This window comes from Balaenoptera ricei, chromosome 10, assembly GCF_028023285.1.
Source record: "Balaenoptera ricei isolate mBalRic1 chromosome 10, mBalRic1.hap2, whole genome shotgun sequence".
Classification (NCBI taxonomy): Eukaryota; Metazoa; Chordata; class Mammalia; order Artiodactyla; family Balaenopteridae; genus Balaenoptera; species Balaenoptera ricei.
In genome coordinates, this window is record NC_082648.1 from 93010942 (window position 1) to 93032770 (window position 21829).

A 21829-nucleotide genomic window follows, 5' to 3' on the forward strand; every position below is an offset into this window, starting at 1 on the left:
TTGAAATCATACAGTATTTATTCTTTTGTGTCTGTCTTCTTTTGTGCAGTATTATCTGTGAGTAGATTTTCATGGCTCTGCTGTACTTCATGATATATATATGCCACTATTTATGTGTTTATTTTCACTGTGGACAGGCATTTCACACACACCGATGTGAACGTGCTCTTACACGTCTTTTGTGCTAATGTAGACACATTTCTCTCTGGTAGATGGCTGGGGACAGAACTGATAGGTTGGGCTGATAACACCAAAGAGTCTTCCAAGTAGTTACACAAGTGGCTCTCATTTACTTAAAATTAATGGACCTCCTTAACCATCAACAGGTTGATGAAATCCCCCTCCTTTTGTTAAATTGGTATCTGAAACTAAAAAATAAATGAAATCACTTTCAGACCAGAACCCCCAAAGAGCAGAAGTTCTGGGCCTTTCATTTCAGATAACCTTAACCTATCACTGGTTACCGATGAAGCACCTATTATAGGCAACGTATTATAATCCAAAATTGTTTGAACAGGCAAACACGTCTGAATACAATGCCTTTTTCATGAGCACTAAGTCCTGCTAGATATTCATGTATCAAATTAAAATTACTGAAGCCAAAACTCCTGGAGCAGGATAAGATGTCCATATGAGAAAGCAGATGGTACAACACCACTTTACTTTGCCTCTAAAGAACAATAACAAGATGGAGGGGATGCAGGAGCATAGGACTTGGGGGGAGGGGTACGGAGGACCAAATAATGGTTCCCCAAACATGTCCACATCCTAATCCCCACAACCTGTGACTATGTTACCTTACCTGGCAAAAGGGACTTGGCAGGTGTGATAATTTAACGATTTTGAGATGGGACAATTATCCTGGATTATCCAGCTGGGTTCAATGTAATCACAAGGGTCCTTGTAAGACGGAGGCAGGAAGGTCACAATCAGAGAAGGAGATGTCACCACAGAGGCAGAGGTCACAGTCAGAAAGAGTAATTTGAAGATGCTACTCTTCTGGCCTTGGAGATGGAGGAAGGGGCCACAAGCCAAGGAAAACGGCAGCCTTTAGAAAATGAAAAAGGCCGGGAGATGAATTCTCCCCTGGGGGTCTCCAGAAGAAACCAGCCCTGGCAGCATCTTGGCTTTAGCCCAGTGAGACTCATTTTAGATTTCTGACTTCTGAAACTGTTAAGATAATAAATTTGTGCTTTGTAAAGCCACTACATTCGTGGTAATTGGCTCCAGCAGCCACTGGAAACTAATACAAGGTAGCTGCTGGGATTAGTGGAAACCAGTTTTCCTGACTCCTGGTCTAAGACTCTTGCCATGAGCTCTTCCAGGAGATGCAGCCAACTGACACATCAGGGTCGTTTTCTCCACCCCAGCAGGATCACCGATATGATTTTAAGATCAAAAGCTGGGTGTAAGAAAAGTAGAGGTTACCTTAGCAACCGTCTCACAACCAAATAAAATCGTGATAGACTTCCCCTGCCCTCTCAGATTCCAAGACCTTGAAGAGATGCCTTTTTGCCCAAGGCAAGAACCACAGACACACGCAGCCCCACTGTGCCCTGTGGCGGGGCACGACTCGAAGCGTCTCACTTGCACATTCTCATCCGTTATAGGCTTTTGCTTAGGCCCGGCACGGATGCTATTAAGCTCTGGCTAGGAAAGCCCTTCATTTCTGATCTATTAAAAAAAAAAAAAATCAATATGACTTTTATATTACCCTTTCCATCTCATTTCGCATTCAGCATCCTATGTTCTTATACCCCATAACATCTTTCTACGGCTAATACCCGTATTAAGTCATACATCGGGGCCACTGGCAGGAAGGCAAACTAGCTTGGCTGCCATCAAAGCTGCCACACAGCCTAGCCTCAGGGGCTAATGAAACCTTCAGCACATTACCCGCTAGCACCTTGCTCGGTCTGAATTCACACACCTCCCGGCACCGTGTCTGGGCTGACGGATGGGGAGAGGGGATGCAGGGCTGGGAAATCAGTCATGTTCGGTCAAGCCCGCATCTCCCCTACTCCTCTGTTCACGTGCCCCGTGATTCCCTGTGACGATAAAACAAAGAAAACGCTTTAACTTACAGCGCTGGTTCTCACTGCAACTCTTCAAAATGGTCAGATGTCAGGACCTCATTTCTTCCTGTTGAAATTTATAGTGACGACTCTCAAGCCATTCATTTCAGGAGGAGTTTGTGTTGATAAGAAGCGCATGAACAGTGAAGAGGGTCCAGGAACGGCAAAATGCAGGTGCGGGCTGAAATCGGCTAGGAATTAATATCCCGTGCCTGTTCATGACACTGCTTTAAAATGTTCTGGACGTTGCGGCCTCTGAAGACATTTGCTTTTAAATGACACCCACAGCCTCGCCGGCCCACCTCCCTGACCACAGGAAGCGTCTGCGAAGCGTCTGCGCAGAGCTGGTTATATATGATCAGAGGGCAACGTGTGAACAATTTTCTGAACCACTGAAAAGCACCCTTTTCCACCTGCTGCTAATTCAATAGCAGCTGAATGCCATCTCCTTGATGGACAGAAAAGAAAGAACCACACCCCACAAACAAAACTCTCATGCCCATGAGAAAAGGCGATTCTGGCAGAAAATAACAGACACGCTCTAAATCCAAGTGGAGGGGTGTTTGAGCAGAACTAGTCAAGTCCCAGAATTAACATCCCAACCAGAAGGCAGGTGAGGCTCCTGGCACCAAATCCTGAGGTCTCAGAATCAGAGATGCTCAGAGCACCAGGAAGAGCCCTTGTCCACCACTGGCTCCTGCTGCCCTTAGAAGCGGAATCCATTCCAGCCAGCGTTTACTAAGAACCCACCAGAGCGAGGCTCCGGCTGTGCGAATGTGATGATGAGTAAAACAGTCTCTTGTCTCAGGAATCTCACAGGCAAGTGGTTAGAAAGACATCAAACAAGCAAAATATCCCTCGGTGAGTGTTGTCAGAGAAGTTTCCGTATAGGATCAGACATTAGAGGAAAATGACACTGAATATGGGCACTGAAAAGGTGCAGGCTGGGAGGAAGGGTTGTGGCAAAAGAGAACTGTATCCTGGGCAGAAAGAACAAAGAGCAAAAATGAAGGCGTTTTCTCAGGGTGTTGGATGAGGGACCCTCACCTGAGTAAAGACAGAAATTATAAGCTAAGGGAGAAAGCCTGTGAAAGACCCCAGAGCCATGATAAGGAGTCAGGAGTTAATCCAGGAAGCAATGAAGAGAGCTGTCGGCACTTAAAGCCAGAAGAGGGCACATTCCTTCGCTCATTCACTCATTCAACAAACAGTTCTCCCGGCACGTAGTAGGTGCTAGAGATGGAAGGATGAACAGAGTGAACCACTTCCCTCCGGATGCCTGTAGTCAGTCGTGAAGACAGCAATTATAAAAACAAGAAAAACGAAGTGCCCTGAGTATGAGGGAGGGGAAAGGATGAGGAGTTGGTAGGGGGCGGGGTGGTGTCAGGACAGGGTAGCTGAGGAAGCCAGCGAGTTAAGGGTAAGGAGCAATCATGTTTAAGCTGAGACAGGAGGATCTAAGTCAGGCAGGCAAAGACAGGAGGGGAAGGAACAACATGTGCAAAGTCCAGAGGACCGAGGGCAGTGCACACCAGCGTCAAGGAAGTCTAGTGTGGCTGGATGGGGAATGTGAGGAGGGTGCGAGGAGATGGGGCCGGAGGGCAGACGAGGATGGCTGCCACATCGGTCCTGATGCCAGAGGATGCACGCCGACAGCTGAGCCAGGGCATCAGAGGTGCTGAAAGGGAGGAAACAGGAGACACAGAGGCAAGAGGTCAAGATCAGATAAAACAGGATATGGCAACCAAGCGATGGAGGGAATGAAGAAGGGAGAGAATGAAGGCTTAGCGCCTGGAGCCTGGGTAGCTGGGGATGTTAATGGAGATGGCAGAGGAACAAAGGAGGGTGTGGGAAGAAATGAAGTCAGTAGCATTTAGGAACTTCGGGATTAAAGCACCAGCAAAAAATCCCCTGATTAGCATCTTCAACCAATGGTCACTTGGCCTTTGACAAACAGCTCTGGGAAGGGGGACCTCAATGCTTCCCCAGACGGTGCAGGTGCACTCCAACGCCTGGCAGATGTGTCAGAACAGCCGTTCTTTCTTACACTGAGAACGGTCCTGCTTCGTCATAACTTCTATGCACTGATCCTGGATCCACACTCCCGAGCAAATCACAATAAGCCTATTCCCTCCTCCTGTCCTATTTCCCATTAATTGGAGAAGATTCTGCTCATTTCCAATTCATTCACACCCAATGCTTAGAATCATAAGCGTGTAGAATGTTAGTGCACCAATAGGTGAGCTTCATTTCTACAACATCATTTCAAACTGGAAGAGATAAAGAGAGAGGCATGATCATGCCCCAAATCACCAACTACTCTGGCTGAGTTGATTTTAGAGCCTGAGACCCTGACCCCAGCCAGTGCTCTGTCGATATATCTATCGTGCTTCTGCGTGTAATCTGACCCCAGAACCTTATGCTAAGAGCTTCCATATCTCAGGGAGAGTTCTAGACTCTGCTCTCAGGAGATGACCCATTGAAATTAAACAGGGTTGAAAAATAAATACACCCACAAAAAGCCTGAATAGCATTACCATGAATCCAAGCAGCTGCTCTGTCCCTTATTTATGGCTCCACCTGCCTTGAAACAGAAAACTCAAGGGTGTCAGTAAGTGGACTGAAAAGTTGTTATGTTTAACTACAGAGAAAAGGATGTCTCTGCAGGCTCTTTTGGAAGTGTACCGATGCCTGGGGCAACCGGCAGGAACTCCGAGGAGGAAATCTTTGTCTCTGGATAAACACTCAGCCTTTTCTAGTCTCAAGCTCTCTGGGTCAGGACGGGTCAGGCAGATCACCCCGTGCAATTGCCCCTGATGCTCACACTTCCCTTTGCACACCTCTCATCGCTCCCTCCCAGGGCAGCTCGTCCCAGCAGTGGACAGAATGACCCTTATTATGATGAGCTTGACATCTGGCTCCCTGCCACGTCCCTCCATAGATTCAGGGGCCATCAGAGGAAGCCTAATCTCTTTCAGGTGACGGCCCTTTGACTGGTGGCTGAAGCTGATCCTGTACACCTGGAGCCTTTGCTTCTCCAAGGCAAACAGCCCCATTCTTTCCACTATTTCGTATGAAACAAGGTTTGAGTTGACACGGTCATTCACCTATATTCTCCTAAATGTGCTGACCTGTCTAGATTGTTCTTAAAGTGTAGCATCCAGAAATAAATGCAGTGGACCAGTGGACTAACTGGGCCCGGTAAAAGAAATCCGTCACCTTCATCCTTCTAGCTAGAATGCTTCTGTTAATGTACCCACACCATCCAGCCCCTATTTAATGCAATCTATCTGCCAGCCTAATAAAATCATTCAAAGTCAAGGAGCACAGTCCGTCTATCGGCCAGGGCTGGACCAGAGAGCATGATGCCGTAAAGCGACCTTCAAGTCGATATCAGCCCATCACTAAGCACAGCCAGGTATGAATTCTCCAGAACCCAGATCAACTCCTAGTTTCTCCTCTTTGGGGAACCGCACCATTTACCTTTGGGGGCCACCCCTCCCCAGTTTCCCTCCACATGCTTCAGGGAACTCTCCTCTACCTTGTGACCAGAAATAGGCACAGGGCTCAGGGCTGCCCTCACCAGCCTCCCCCCAACCACAGTGAATGCTCTCCAGACCACGAGTGACCAGAGGCAATCCAATCAGAGGTAATGCTGGAGAATTAGGGGGAGGAAGTCCTCCTTTTTCTACAAGGGACTGGTAAGGATAAGTTGTAAGCCAAAGCTTTCACTGTGTAGGAAAAGCTACTCTTGAAAAGAAACCATAGCAGAGAAAAGTAGAGCAAAGGAAAGTAGAGAGACAGAGCTACAAAAATATCATTGGAGCCCCTGGATCCAACCTTGCCTGAAGCTAGCGCTACCTTTGAACTTACTACTTTTATTAGTCCCCAAATTGCCTTTTTGCTAAAATTATTTGATGTTGGGTTTCTACCAATGAGTGAAAACTCAAAATTGTACAATTTCCCTCACACACATCCAAAAACATCATGTGACACTTTGTCAGCACCCCCCCGCTGCCCCCCACCAAAGTCTACCCTCACCGAAGCCCAATCCACAACATGGTATTACAGCTCTCAAGTCCAATAATCCAGGCCACATCTTGCCTGGCTTTGGATCCTTGGGGACGTCAATGAAGCTGATCTTCCTTGCCCTCCTCATCTGTCCCCACCACATAGGATTATTGTGGAGGAAGAGTTAACAGGTGTCAAGTCCTTACAACAACGCCAGGCATGTAGAAATGCTCAGAATATTGTGGTGTATACTGTTATCATCATTATTGTTATTGTTGTTATGCTATTATTATTATAGTTATACTGGCAAAGTCAGTGTTTAGTGTATTAAACCTGTGCCAGCACCGACGCTCTTGGCCTTCTGTCACAGGGTCTCTTCCATCATCCCTGGAGAATGCTTCCTTCTACCTCTTCCAGCGCCAAAACCAACTCACCTTCCTCCCTCTGATCTCTTTGCCAAAAATTAACCATCCACTGCCATGCATAATCTATCTAGCTGCTTAAATGAAAGCTCTACTACTCCAGGGATGTCTGGGGCAGGAAAGGGACAGGGGTGTGGCCCTGGGCCCTTCCCTGCTATGCAGGCACAGAGTTCCACCTCGTTTATATTCAGCCTAGCGAACTCAGGACAAACCTCAGGCAGTGAACTCCTAATTAAAAGGTAGCCTTGAGCTGTCAATAAAATTATGCATAAAGGAAATGTTTTTAAAAAACACAGTAGTGACTTCCTGGAGACAGATTTTCACTTGAGAGATATATATATTTTTTTTAACTCAAGTGTTGGGGTAAATAAACAGAAAGTGTGCTCTTCAACACTGCCACTCCTTCCCTCCCCGAAGCTTAGAAAACCATCTTTGATACTCAGAACACTGCCCTGCATTTGAAACTGCTGGCTGGAAGGATGTGAGGCTCGTCTTTTCTGTGGATTTCGGGAACGCGGCAGGGATGAGCGTTTGTTATTTGTTTGGGGAAGGCGACTCCTTGCTGAGCTCCTGTACTCAGCAGGTCAGCGTCACGGCGCATCTTCTGTACCCAGCCCGCCTGACAGCCTCAATCACTCTCTCCCCCAGCGCCCTGGGCTTGCCTTATCTTAACAGAGTATCACGTACAGCAATGAACAGAGATCACGTGTTAACCTGTCTCCTCCATTGCACTCGGAAGGTCCAGATCTGTTATCACCGGATTCCCAGTACCTGGTTTAGCACAGATGTTAAACAGTAGCAAAATGCTGCATGTGCAGATAAGTGAATGAAGAGATGAAAGAACAAATGAAACATCTTACTCCACAAATAGCTAAGTAATCCCCCCAGGACCCAACCTTTTCCCCTTTATCGACAGGGCGATCAGCCTGCACAGCTGCTATCTGACGTTTGTGGAACCTCCGCCACGCTGCTGCATCCAGGGGCGCCTTATTTCTGCTTTCGTATTTAGCTTTTTCTCCTCCCATTACTAACTCCCTCTAATTCCCTCTGTAAACCTAGGTAAATCTTTTCCTGTGATCGGGCATCAGGATTCCATTGTTCTACAGAATGAGAAGCTGGGATTAGAAGACTTGGAGGTTCTTCCCAGGACTCTGGGACAGCCAGTGTTCCTTCTTCCCTCCATCCCTCTCCCTGTGGGAAAGCTTCCTTCTTACCTTCAAAGCTCCCAGCAAACAGGTAAAGCCAGGTGACGGCTGGGACGCAGAGCAGAGTCAACGAGGCAACCAGGAACTTCCGTCTCCCTCTGCAGACTCCCAGCATCCTCTCAGAAGTGGCAACCCCTAGTCCCAGCGCCGTGTCTCTGCCCGGAGCGTGGAGTCCTCGGCCTCCCTCATAATACTTTCTGAAAGAAAGAGCAAAGAGGAAGGGCTGAGTTCTTAGCACTGTCAATGGATGCAGATTGCAAAAGAGAAATATCCTGCAGACCCTGAGTGGTTCGACTCATCTACAATTTCCTGCTAACCTTTCATCCCAAGAGGTGATGCTGCAGTCTTGCAGTCTACGCGAACCGAGAGAGGTCTTTACAAAATAAACAAATGCAGGACGATACAAACTATAACAGATCTCTCTCTCTCTCGCATGCATACATACACGCATATATTTTATAGTGTAGTTGAGTTTTGAAGCCTGGACTAATAAACACTTATTAAAAGAGCACCTAGTTAGTATCTTATATGTGCCAAGCACTAAACAGGTACTGTGTTTTCAAAAATGACCAGAGTAAGGGTTGGCTTTAAAGAACACCGTCTTTGGGGCTTCCCTGGTGGCGCAGTGGTTGAGAATCTGCCTGCCAATGCAGGGGACACGGGTTCGAGCCCTGGTCTGGGAAGATCCCACATGCCGCGGAGCAACTGGGCCCGTGAGCCACAAACTACTGAGCCTGCGCGTCTGGAGCCTGTGCTCCGCAAAAAGAGAGGCGGCGACAGTGAGAGGCCCGCACACCGCGATGAAGAGTGGCCCCCGCTTACCGCAACTAGAGAAAGCCCTCGCACAGAAACGAAGACCCAAAAATAATAAAAAAAAAAAAAAAAAAAAAAAATTTATTAAAGAACACCGTCTAACAAGAAAGCCCAACATAAAACATCCACAGGAACCCCAAGAATGCGATGACTGAGATTTGCACAGACCTCTATGGGAGGACAGATGAAGGTGCCGACCCATCCATGTTTAGTCAAGAGGGCAAAACGGTTCCCGTGTTCCCGGCAGAGAGAACTGCGGAAGGTGGGCAAGGCTAACAGACAACGCACTCAAGGGAAAGGAGACCGGAGAGGCCCCAACGTCATGGGCGGGAGGCTACACCTCAATCACGGTGGAAAACCTAGAAACACTCCACAGGGACTGTCTTAATAGCTTCCACCCTTTCACAGAAGATGTCCAGAAAAGCATGAAACAATTCAAACATGCAGAGACCAGAGAGGAGCAGACAGACAACCTACAACCAGCCTGCAGAGGGACGATCATGGACCACGCAGAAGGCTGGCTGAGACAGGTTCAAAGACGAGGCAGAAGGTCAATCCAGACCGAGCAGAGGGCGAATGATCTTTCATCTGAGTACCTGACCAGGAAGGCGTGTGACTTACAAAAAAATTTAAAAACCAACAGACCATACAATCTCATGTCCTCCCAGCTCCTAACACAGACATCACAGTGGCTGGAGGTGGAGAGAAAAGTCCACGTGGAGCCCCCTTCACAGAGCAGAACTGCCACACCAGACAGGTACAAAAGGCTGCAGATTCCTGAGGAAGGGATGACCACCAAAGAGCTGGTTTAAATGTCCCCTTGGATGTGTCCTTCCCTCTGCCGTAACCCTTAAACCCTATGTGACGATGGTCTGGTTTAAGTGTCTTCCTTCCACACCAGCCTTGGTGTTTCCAGAAGGTAGGTGCCCCGTCTGACTCACCTTGTATTCAATAAGACTTAGCCTACCGCCTGTCACCTGCAGGGCCTGATAACTGTCTGTCGAACAAATAAACGGAATCAGATTCTAACCAGAGGCGACCCTCTCAAGCTTCAGGAATCTGTGTTCGGCAACTTGCCGGCAATAAACGCCCAACGGAGCCAACCTCAGCTGTCAAGGCTAAGCGTTCTTCTGTGATCACTCTGACGGGATTCTCTAAATGGCCCTCTTTGGAAACAGATCAAAGACCACAGGGCTGGAGGGTGTGGACGAGAAAGTAAAACACGAAAAAGCAAAATCCCTTTAAACAAAGACTGTGGACTTGAGAAGTTCCCCTAGGGAAGTTTTCCGTTCTGAAGTATGGGAATCAAACCCTACATACAAACTCCGCTAGTCACTAAGAATGAGAAGCACAGCAATGCTGGTGATCTCTCAGGAAGAGGCAGTGTTGTGAGGAGAGGCTGTGCAGTTCGAAAGATCTGGATGCAAATCCAGCTGCCACACTTGACTAGCTGTGACCTTGGCAAGGCCCCCGTCTCTGGGGAAGCTTCATTTTGTCCATCTATAACGTAAGCGCTGCCCTCTGCAGTGGGAGATGGTATGAGCCTTAAATGAGAGCGCCCTAGAATAAGTAACTAGCAAAGATGATCAAGCACAAGGCAGAGGTGACCCCACCGCCCTTCCAGAACACCAAAGAGCAGCCTTACTTACGTTTTTTAATCTCTCGCCATTCCCACCCTCCCCCGTCCCAAAAGGGTTTGGTACCGCGGTGGGGTGGGGATGGTGGTGTGCTGAATTGGGCGATTGGGATTGACATGTATACACTGATGTGTATAAAATTGATGACTGATAAGAACCTGCAGTATAAAAAAACAAACAACTAATACTAAACTTTCATTGGGTTATTTGTATGGAAATATGTTAATATAAATGTTTCAGACATTACATGAAATTTCTAAAAATCTTATATGTTCTGGTATAATGTTATAAGTCATAATCCTAGTTATTACCTTAAAATGTATATCTCAGAAATAACTAATTTTCTTGTCAACTGCATTATTATGAACTTTCATCAAATCTTTAACTGTGGTCATTTTTAAGTCTTTTGTCATTTCCAGACAGTTCTGGGTGTACTCTGATGCCTTTGCAAATATGTTCCTATAAAAGGGTTTCATCTTCAAGAAATTCATGGAAAAGACTCTGACAAGTACAGGTTTCTGGTAACTGACTGTACTGCTGAACTGAATGAATAAGCATTTTCAGAACTCTAATGAAAAACTGATGAACTCATAAAAGTGCTAACAAAAGATCAAGATGAAAAAAAAAATTAATTACATGGGACTGAGTGAACTGATGAGGATGAGTATAATTTTTGTGACTTTCTGTCTGAACTAAAAAAAAAATCCCACAAGGACTCAGAGGCAAGGAATATACAAATCAATTTTCACTGCAAAGTAAAGGAGCTGTTACAGTGGAGGATTACTGGACTGAATGTCAATATTATGACATAGTATGAGTGTGTTTCATGTTTGGTAATTGCAAAAAAAAAAAAAAAAACCTACCTAGGGAGACAAAAGACCTGTATGCAGGAAACTATAAGATACTGATGAAAGAAATTAAAGATTATACCAATAGGTGGAGAGATATACCATGTTCTTGGATTCGATGAATCAATATTGTGAAAATGACTATACTACCCAAAGCAATCTACAGATTCAATGCAATCCCTATCAAATTACCAATGGCATTTTTTACAGAACTAGAACAAAAAATCTTAAAATTGTATGGAGACACAAAAGACTCTGAATAGCTGAAGCAGTTTTGAGGGAAAAAAACGGAGCAGGAGGAATCAGACTCCCTGACTTCAGACTATACTACAAAGCTACAGTAATCAAGACAATATGGTACTGGCACAAAAACAGAAACATAGATCAATGGAACAAGACAGAAAGCCCAGAGATAAACCCACGCACCTATGGTCAACTAATCTATGATAAAGGAGACAAGGATATACAATGGAGAAAAGAGAGTCTCTTCAATAAGTGGTGCTGGAAAAACTGGACAGCTACATGTAAAAGAATGAAATTAGAACACTCCCTAACACCATACACAAAAATAAACTCATAATGGATTCGAGACCTAAATGTAAGACCGAATACTATAAAACTCTTAGAGGGAAACATAGGAAGAACACTCTTTGACATAAATCACAGCAAGATCTTTTTTGATCCACCTCCTAGAGTAATGGAAATAAAAACAAAAATAAACAAATGGGACCTAATGAAACTTCAAAGCTTTTGCACAGCAAAAGCTATACAAGACGAAAAGACAACCCTCAGAATGGGAGAAAATATTTGCAAGCGAATCAATGAACAAAGGATTAATCTTCAAAATATATAAACAGCTCATGCAGCCCAATATTAAAAAAACAAACAACTCAATCCAAAAATGGGTAGAAGACCTAAATAGACATTTCTCCAAAGACATACAGATGGCCAAGAAACACATGAAAAGCTGCTCAACATCACTAATTATTAGAGAAATGCAAGTCAAAACTACAATGAGGTATCATCTCACACCAGTTAGAATGGGTTTCATCAGAAAATCTACAAACAACAAATGCTGGAGAGGGTGTGGAGAAAAGGGAACCCTCTTGCACTGTTGGTGAGAATGTAAATTGATACAGCAACTATGGAGAACAGTATGGAGGTTCCTTAAAAAACTAAAAATTGAATTACCATATGATCCAGCAATCGCACTACTGAGCATATACCCAGAGAAAACCATAATTCAAAAAGACATGCACCCCCGTGTTCATTGCAGCACTATTTACAATAGCCAGGGCATGGAAGCAACCTAAATGCCCATCGACAGACGAATGGATAAAGAAGTTGTGGTACATATATACAATGGAATATTACTCAGCCATAAAAAGGAACAAAATTGGGTCATTTGTTGAGACATGGATGGATCTAGAGACTGTCATACAGAGTGAAGTAAGTCAGAAAGAGAAAAACAAATATCATATATTAACGCATATATGTGGAGCCTAGAAAAATGGTACAGACGAACTGGTTTGCAGGGCAGAAATAGAGACACAGATGTAGAGAACAAACATATGGACACCAAGCGGGGAAAGCGGCGGTGGGGTTGGGGTGGTGGTGTGATGAATTGGGTGACTGGGATTGAAATGTATACACTGATGTGTATAAAACTGATGACTAATAAGTACCTGCTGTATAAAAAAATAAATAAAATTCAAAATTTTTTTTAAAAAAAGACTCTTTACAACACTTATTTTCCTCCTTTCCTCTCTCCATCTGCAGAAGTTAATTTCAACTGGCACAATTTGTACAAAGTTTTAAAACAGAGTCTAGGGTGGTTTGCCTTTTATGATAACACTGGCATCTGAAATTAAACCCAGCAGGTAAAAAACATTCCTTCATGAATTTGACTTTTAAATGACACCTCTGTGCACTAGAAACATATTTTAAAGAAAAATCTCAATTTATATCAGAAGTTCCTCCAGGAAGTTAATATAGGAATCAACATAAGAAGAAGAAAGGAAGGAAGGAACCAGAGGTGGGCTGGAAATTACATCCCAAGCATGTGCAAATGTTGATGCATTAACTAGAAAACCAGTCTCTAAACTGTTCTTGCCTGGGGAAAGGGAGAAGGCCTCATCTATTAATCCAGGTGTCTAAGAGTCATCTCTAAATGCCCCTCCCTCAAATCCAACACCCAATTCCTTAGCCAAGCTGGTCAATTTCTCCTCCTAAATATCTACTCCATCTGTCTTCTCCCATTCGTCTTAACCAATGAAATTCACATCTATGAAATACACTGTACGAGCCAGAAAAATTCTCATGAGCTGTTAAGCCTCAGAAGGTAGGATTCAAAGTTGAACATAAAATGTGATTGCAAGTATCCTTCAATCCAATGTAATAAATTGTATATAAACATATAAATACCTACGTAGCTACAGATATGAAAAGGTATAAGTGCTGAAAGTTATCTCTGGGTATAGCATATGGATAATTCCAATATACATGAACATATACTTTCCCTAAATATTATATAAATATAAGGAGTATGCATTCCTTTTATCATTTAAAGATATTTAAAAGCTTAAATCACTATGTCTTCTTGTTATATTGCTTTCTATTCAAAACACCTCAGTGCAGACACTGTAGTATATACGTGTTACTTTTACCTTACATGCTGGGGGCAGTGAGTTAACATATGTAGGATCCTAGTTGGGAGTATACCCTCGAGGGGTTGCTGGTTACCACCTGAAAGACCACAGTCAGAGGCCCACATTCCAAACACTGCTGTGTTCAGCCAGCTCTGATCAACACCAGAGGCTGTCTTTTTTTCTTTTTTTTTTTTTTAATAGATCTTTATTGTAGTATAACTGCTTCACAATACTGTGTTAGTTTCTGTTGTAAAACAAACAAACAAACAAAAAATGAGACCACCAGAGGCTGTCTTTTAATTAGCATCATGGATGTTAGAAATGATTTTTCATGGGTGTTCAAGACGTGTGGATTGTCCAGAAACACTGCACATGAAGAGGGAATAAAAATCTAAGTAACCTCCAAAAACAACAAAGTCTAAGGAACACATGGCCAAACCCATCAGAATCACTTAGGATCCCAAACTGATCCTAGGACAAGTAACAGACATGCGCCACCGATTTTTCTAACTAAAAGAGTGGCTGAATCCTGAGAGTCATAACATTGTCACCCTTGTACTAAAAGGGCAAAGAGCTTATAAAACAGGTCCTACAGCAGATAGAACCTCTACCGATGTTAGCTTGGCTGTTATCATTATTTGTATTATTGCTGGTATGACATCCCCACCTCATGTCTATACCCAAGCCATCCTCTCACACATACCCCAACCGTCCTGCAATGTCCTTCCTCCTCTGCTGGACCTCAGGAGGAATTTCAAGTCCTACTGCTTCTGTGAAACCTTTCTGGCAAGTCCAGACCTAGAGGCATTCCATCTCTTTGTTTCTAAACCCCAACAGGTGTCAAGAGCGCATTCCTGATCACTTAATTGTTTTCTAATCATTTCCTGTGCATTAATCTCTCCACATCAGACCAAAACCCCTAAGGGCAAAGGATCCAGGTCCTCTACCGGCATTTAAGACAAAGGTTTACACGTAGCCATCTCAACCCAAAGTGTGGTCTCTGAACCAGCAGCCACTGCAGAATATCGGCCCCACCCCGGCCCCAGTGAATCAAAATCTGCATTTTAACAAGAGCCTAAGTGATTGGAGGGCACATTACTGTTTGAGAGGCCTGTGCTCAAGCACTTAGTAAATAACTGGTTAATACCCAAAGCTGGCCTCTCCCCTCACCTCACCCTGCAGGGACAAGCCGGTGCAGGAGGGCGCACCATTCACTTCCTGGACTTCATTGATTGCATATTTACTACAACAGTTCTCTGACTGATGGAAGCAGAGTTTCTAGAAGGAAAAGTGCCTTTTTCTAATTAAACACAAGCATCTTATGGACTGACGGTAGCTCTGATGACCCACCCTGACCTCCTGGCAAAAGCAATTCCTGCACATTTGAATAATAACTGAGCAACACCAACACCACCCACAGAGGCACCACCACACCCATTTTACAGAAGGGAAAATCGACACTAAAAGAGGCTAAGGACACTGATTTAGTTGTTGGAAACCCTGGGATTCAAATTCTAGTATCTTATGAAAAAAAACAGGAAAAGAGTTCTTTGCTACAGGACACACAGTTGATGACCAGTCTGAACCTCCCCAGTCAGAGCAGATACTTCAAGGGCAGGCACCTCGTCCATTCTGGCCACTGCTGCTTGTTTGTTGCCAGCACAGCATCTGGCACACAAGGAGGTGATCAATAAATATGTACTGAGTGGGTCAAGGCCTGAACCTCTCAGTGAGAGCCAGCAGTCTCCCTGGATGTTCATTATCATACAAACTACTCCTGTCACACAACCTCCAGCCCACTCTTTCCTCCCAAGTCCAACGATGAAATCCTGTGGAACTTCCACTGTGTGACCCACACATTCCTCTTTATCCTCAACTTCCCCTCACTTCATTCTACCTCCAGCTTTTAAGGGAATGCATAGCTGTCCTCTGGACCACTGCTTTCCCAAGGGAAAAGCCTTTCCACTACTCTCTGGAGTCAAACACACAACAACTGGGAAAAAAAATGCACACCCTACAAGTTAAGAATTCTGTTTTATTCAGTGGACTTTCTGAGGACTTCAAACCCTGGAGGCAGCCTTTCAGTTTGCTCTGAAGAGGTATGGGAGGAGCCAGGATATATAAGAGTTTTGCAACAAAAACCAGGTAGCTGGAACATCAAAAGGTTCCTGTTAATTAAAGAAAACCAGACATCTCAAGTTAATGAATTTAGCGCTCTTCTGTGTATGGGAAGATGCAAGAGTCTGGGCTCACTGAAATCATTCCTTTGAAATGCACCTTAGCTATCTAGGGCCTGTTCTTTCCCATCCTGAAGCTCCTCAAAGTGCACCATCGGGGGGCAGCTGCAGTGGCTGAGGTGGCATTCTTAGTCCACATATCTAAGGACTAGGAAGTGGGTCTCCACCCTCCTGGCTTCCAGCTGTCGCTACTGAATCTTCTGCCCCTCCCCCGCAGGAAGACCACTGTTTCTCCGAGGCACCACCATGGGCTCTCTGTCCTACTCAGTCATTAAGCAAGTAAGTCCTGGTCACGCCTCTCATTCTTGGAAGACTTCAGTTCTCACCACTCCTCTCCACCTTAATACCGTGATGCAAGTAGCCAATTCACAATGTCTGCCACTTCACGTGGGCCAGGTTCACATTCTAGAACAACCTCCGAGATAGCAAATGTCAACATGAGTGGCCGCCCAGCCCCCTCTGGTCACCTCCCCAGGCTGCCCTTACACAAATGCTTCGCTGTCTTCATGAACCTCAATCCACTGGCTTTCTTCATTACTATTCATCCAGGTCTAGATTTTCCTTATATTTTCACTTATTCGGCTCAGATGCCCTGGTTTATGATTATAACTTCCCTCTGCAAGGATTCACAACCCCCTTGGCCCTCCTTTTTTCAACCGTACTAGCCTGGAGAAATCTGATGCTTCAAATGAACGAACACAACTATGCTTGTTCTCCACGGCTTTCCGTGGAAACCAAATGTTAGGGTATGAAATCATGCTCTCGGGCAGGCAGATTCGTTCCCTTTAATCATTTCTGGTTTCAAATGGGCGGTCACCTGCTCAGAAATGCTACTATTCTTTCTCTGGTAAACTCACTCTCCTATCCTCTGAGATTTTTTTTCTTTCTTTCTTTTTTTTTTTGGCTGCATTGGGTCTTCATTGCTGCGCACGGGCTTTCTCTAGTTGTGGCGAGCGGTGGCTACTGTTCGTCGCGGTGCGCAGGCTTCTCACTGTGGTGGCTCCTCTTGTTGCAGAGCATGGGCTCTAGGCACGTGGGCTTCAGTAGTTGTGGCTCGCGGGCTCAGTAGTTGTGGCTCACGGGCTCTAGAGCACAGGCTCAGTAGTTGTGGCGCACGGACTTAGTTGCTCCATGGCATGTGGGATCTTCCCGGACCAGGACCCGAACCCGTGTCCCCTGCAATGGCAGGCAGATTCTTAACCACTGAACCACCAAGGAAGTCCCTGAGATACTTATTTCATATAAGCCTTTTCTCCCCAAACCTCTTCTTTTCAGAATGGTAAATTCCAGGAGTGTTCCAGGAATCAGTTGGGGATGCATCTTTGTTTCTCTACACAGGTGATATCCCCCATTCCAATGGCTTGTAAAACAATCTCTAGGCTGATGACTCCCACCTTTGTACCTCTAACCCTAGCCTCTCCTTGACCTCCAGGTTGACATGTATCATGATCTTCCTCTACTGCACATGCCTCAGACCTCAACTCCCGATTTCCCTTCCAAACCTGTCCCTCCCTAGATCTTTCCCACCTCCATAAAGGGCAACATCATCTACTCCATCGCTCAGGCCAGATACCTGGGAGCCATTCTCAATGCCTCACTTACCCCTCTCATCTTGTCAAGTCCACGCATCCTCCCATCCTGCCCTTTTCACCTTTAAAACATGTACTCTTTCCCATAACACACCCATTTCTCTCCTGTTTTCCTGCCACGATATGAATCAAAGCCACCATCATCTCCCATGTGTGCTTCCTAGGGCAACCTCCTACCTCTGATCATACTTGAAATCATTCAGTGTCTCCCCCAGCTCTCAAATCCTAAACTGTCTGCCACGCCAACAAAGACTTGCTTGGCTAACTTCTAACTATCTCTAGGGCTGCACTGCGGGCAAGTCTAGATCTGGCTGCATCCCTTCAAGTCTAGATCTTGAAAGCTACCAACTCAGAGAGGTCTTCTCGGACACTCCTAGGCCTAAGTATCCTCCTCCCCAACCCACTTCACTTTATCACCACGCCCTGGGTGTTTCCTTCACAGGACTCATCAAATTTTGGAATTATCCAATTATTTGACTACTCGTTGAATGGCTGCCTCACCCATTAGACTGTCATCTCCACTTGGGCAAAGTCCATGACTGCTTTATATTCAATGCATACCCAGACACATAGCAGGCATTCCTTAAATGAACAGATGAAGGTGCTGGGAGAGCCTCGGCAAGCAGGCACCTTGCTGTCACTTGTATTGTTCCCAAAGCCCTTTTAAACAAAAGTCTGCCAGCTAGCTGTCTGACTGTACACCATCTGTAATATGAGAAACAAAATCCACACAGCACCTCAAGAAGGTCCCTGCAGCAATGGTGTGCCCCTTAGAAACCCTTTGTTACGTCTGACATCCCTTGCAAAGTTCACCTCGGTAACTTTCTCTCCTTTCTCTGCCCCCGGAGGAAGAGCACACCAGAGGCATTGGACCTGGAGCATCCCTCCTAAAGGCCTACCAGCAGTCTCTTCCTTCCTCCACCCTCCTCCTCTGCACATCAGGCCCCAAAGCCTCTCCCTCCTGCAGATGAACCTGTAGCTTCGGCTGTCCAACTGGCACTCGTGATCTCTTTTTTCATTCGGAGAATGGCATTTGGCTTGGGAGGCACTGTTTAAAAACTGATCATGTGAACTGCAAGAGTAAGAGCCACATGCAATATGCTTTGAAACAAACACTAACAATGTGGAGTTCACTGTGTTTTAAGGTCTCGAAGGGTCCATCCCCGCCAACTTACTTGGTCCTGATCCCGCTGGGAAGTCAAATTCTCCTGCTCCAGGGAATCAGGTCCTTTTACCTCGGAACCACTGTGATGGCCCAGATCAAGGGCAGAGGTCTCCCTAGGGTCACGAACCCAGTTTTCAACCACCCATTTCCCCAAAACTCTGAAGTTAGGACACGCTACCTGCAGCCTGAGAGTTTTGCCTGTTTTGTTTCTAATCATGTTTTAAAAAACAACCCCCAAGGCACAGCGTGAATTTCACACGGACCTCACAGCATTTCTAAGAGGACCGGGCGTCAGGACCTGGGCTTTGCGCATAGGCTGTAGGATCTCAGAAAGTCATTCAATACCTCAGAACCTCCCATCTCTTTTTGTGAAGGCCCATGGCAATATCAAGCATTAAGGGTTGTCGCAAGGATCAAGGGAGATCAAATGAAACCCAAATACAATTACACAACAACGTGAGATACTACAGTAGTATTAATAACATAAAAATGAATTAGTTGAATTTTAGCTGCCTGACCAATCAAATTCTAAAGACACCACAGACACTACTGCCTCCTTGCTGTGACATCCACAAAGCATGTAGAAGGGCATCTTAGTCCATCTGGGCTGCTATAGCAAAAATATCATCGATTGGGTGGCTTAAACAGCACACATTCATTTCTCACTGTTCTGGAGACTGGGAAGCCCAAGACCAAGGTGCTGGTAGATTCTGTGTCTGGTGAGGACCGTGTCTGGGTGCATCCTGGTTCACAGGTGGCCATCTTCTCCTTGTGTCCTCACATGGTGGAAAAGGTGAGGAAGCTCTCTGGGGTCTCTTTTATAAGGGCACTGATCCCATTCATGGGGGTTCCACCCTTATGACCTAATCACCTCCCAAAACCATCATCACATTGGGGGTTAGAATTCAATATACAGATTTTAGGGGGACACAGACATTCAGTCCATATAAAGGAGGAGAGGGAATTAATAAATATGACTGTGCCCTGGCCCAGCCTCAAGGTGGTGCATATCAGCAAAGGGAGTACTATACAAAGGAAAGAACATCCTAACATCTGCCAGGAGGAAAAAAAGAAATGTGCTCAGCAATTATTCAATACGTTACTGCTCTTTATAAGGGGACAACTTCCGTTCTTTAAAAAGGGACTGCCCCATGAAACAAATTCTACTTCAATACTTAGTACCAGGAAATGATTCTCCCATGAAGAACCAATATGCTTCCTTGGATAAGACAATAGCTACTCTTACAAAACTCATCCTGTTTTCCATACCTACTTTTAAAAAGGTAAAAGTAAATAAGAGAAGTTAATTTTAATGATACATTTTGTTCAACTTAGCATGTCTAAAATATTAGCATTTTAACACATAGTCAATACAAAATATTAATGAGATATTTTACACTCTTTTCCTCATTCTACATCATCAAAATCCAGAAGGTACCTTATATTAACAGCACATCTCCATTTGACCTAGCCACACTTCAGGTGCTGCAGAGCCATGATGCTGGACAGTACCAGTTTAAATATCTTCTAGGCCTTCACACCATCCTGTTTAGGGAAGTAAGTTTGGCTGCGGGCTTGACAATGGACTTGAGGCAGAGAATGCTGGTGGCTTTGAAGTAATACAGGCTGGATAAATAGCAACCTTGGGCGGGTGGTGGCAGAACTAGAGAGAACTGGATTTAACCAGAGCTGGGAGCGCTCAGGAAAGAGGGCAACGTTCATTGGGCAACTAGGATGCCAGGCACCACACTGGCACTTCCACACGGCCTGAGGTCACTCAGCCTTCACAGCCAATCTGGAAGACTCCACTTTACAGATAAAGGCACCGAGGCTCAAAAGGTTAGGTAACTCAGTTCACACAGCTGGGAAGAGGGGCACTGGATTAACCCCAAGACTTCTGACTTCAGACCCAAAGTGCTTTCCTCAGGGAGGCAATTAAAGGCCTCCTGGATGTGACTCCTGCCAACCTAGTCACCCCAGGTCCACCCGAGTCATACCCTCCGGTGCAGGACCACCAGGTGAAGGAAGGGCACCATGTCCTTCACACTTCCCTGCCTTTCCACTGCCGCCTCCTCTTGCTACTAGACTAACTTCTGCTTAGCAACATGGTAAGCCTCTAAAACAGTGGTTCTCTATTAGGGATGATTTTGCCCTCTACCCAGGGACATTTGGCAATGTCTAAGAGACATTTTTGATCATCAAGACTAGAGAGAATGGGGTACTACTAGCATCTCGTGAGTTGAGGTCACAGATGTTGCTAAGCATCTTACAAAGCACAGAACAGCCCCCAAACAAACAGTTATCTAGCCCAAAATAACAACAGGGCTGAGGCTGGGAAACCATGGCCTAAGGCACCGCTTCTTCAGGGGGGACCCATCCATCCCTCATTAAAGGGCTCAGAGCATGTTTCCAGGGGGAACATGCCAGGAAGAACTACAAATTCACCGTGGTCATCTTCTCCTCCAAAATCGCCTCCCTTGGCCTGGGGAAGTGGAGTGCATTGACCTGCATCCCAGGTACTTCTCCTAATTTCCTTCCCTTCTATTATACCATACAACCGGGACTTTGCTTTTTAAGGGCAGGAACGCAAGCTTGGTAAAGACATCAATAGGCAAGAAGTGAGAATATCACTTCTAGCACAGAGCTCTCTCTGGGGTGACACAGGTGGTGAAGCAAAAAACGGGAAAAAGAATCGTGAAGCAATCAAAAATTTCCCCTTACAATATTAACCTCTGTGAACAATGCATTGCCAAAGAGATCTTTAATGCAAATTGATCTTTCCTGAGGATATACACTTTTCCTGGGGTCAGACTCCAGCTCCGGGAAGGCTGATTTTTATGTTTTTCTTCTGAATGTTAAATCAGCTTTTAATCACATCCACGAGGCTACTCATGAAGCCACCCATCGGAGTGTTTTGGTCTTCGTTCTTTTGATTTCCATTCTGGAAAGGGATGATTTATGCAGGCATGCCTCACATTTTCATTCTGCTTAAGCAAACGTTCATAAGCATTTAACAAGGGCCGATACTGCAAAATGCACTCCAGTCTTTCCGACTGTTGGGAGGATTACGTGTCTAACTTGCAGAGTCTATTTTTTCCTCCACGTTCAGAGGCCGATGGAGATTTTATGCAAATATCTCTGTGGCAAATGAAAATGAAGGCAGTGAGTTCTTTGCTTTT

General features: G+C 45.2%; 1 protein-coding gene across 3 annotated transcripts in view; it reads right to left on the minus strand.

Annotated features, from left to right (window-relative positions):
• Nucleotides 1-21829, minus strand: part of LARGE1 (LARGE xylosyl- and glucuronyltransferase 1) — a 602997-nt gene that overhangs the window by 448865 nt on the left and 132303 nt on the right. For all 3 annotated transcript variants that reach the window (XM_059936844.1, XM_059936846.1, XM_059936845.1), the window contains exon 2: nucleotides 7723-7910. In XM_059936844.1, the coding sequence (XP_059792827.1) occupies nucleotides 7723-7828 (106 nt within the window). In that variant the 5' untranslated portion in view covers nucleotides 7829-7910. The remainder of the gene's footprint in view (nucleotides 1-7722; nucleotides 7911-21829) is intronic.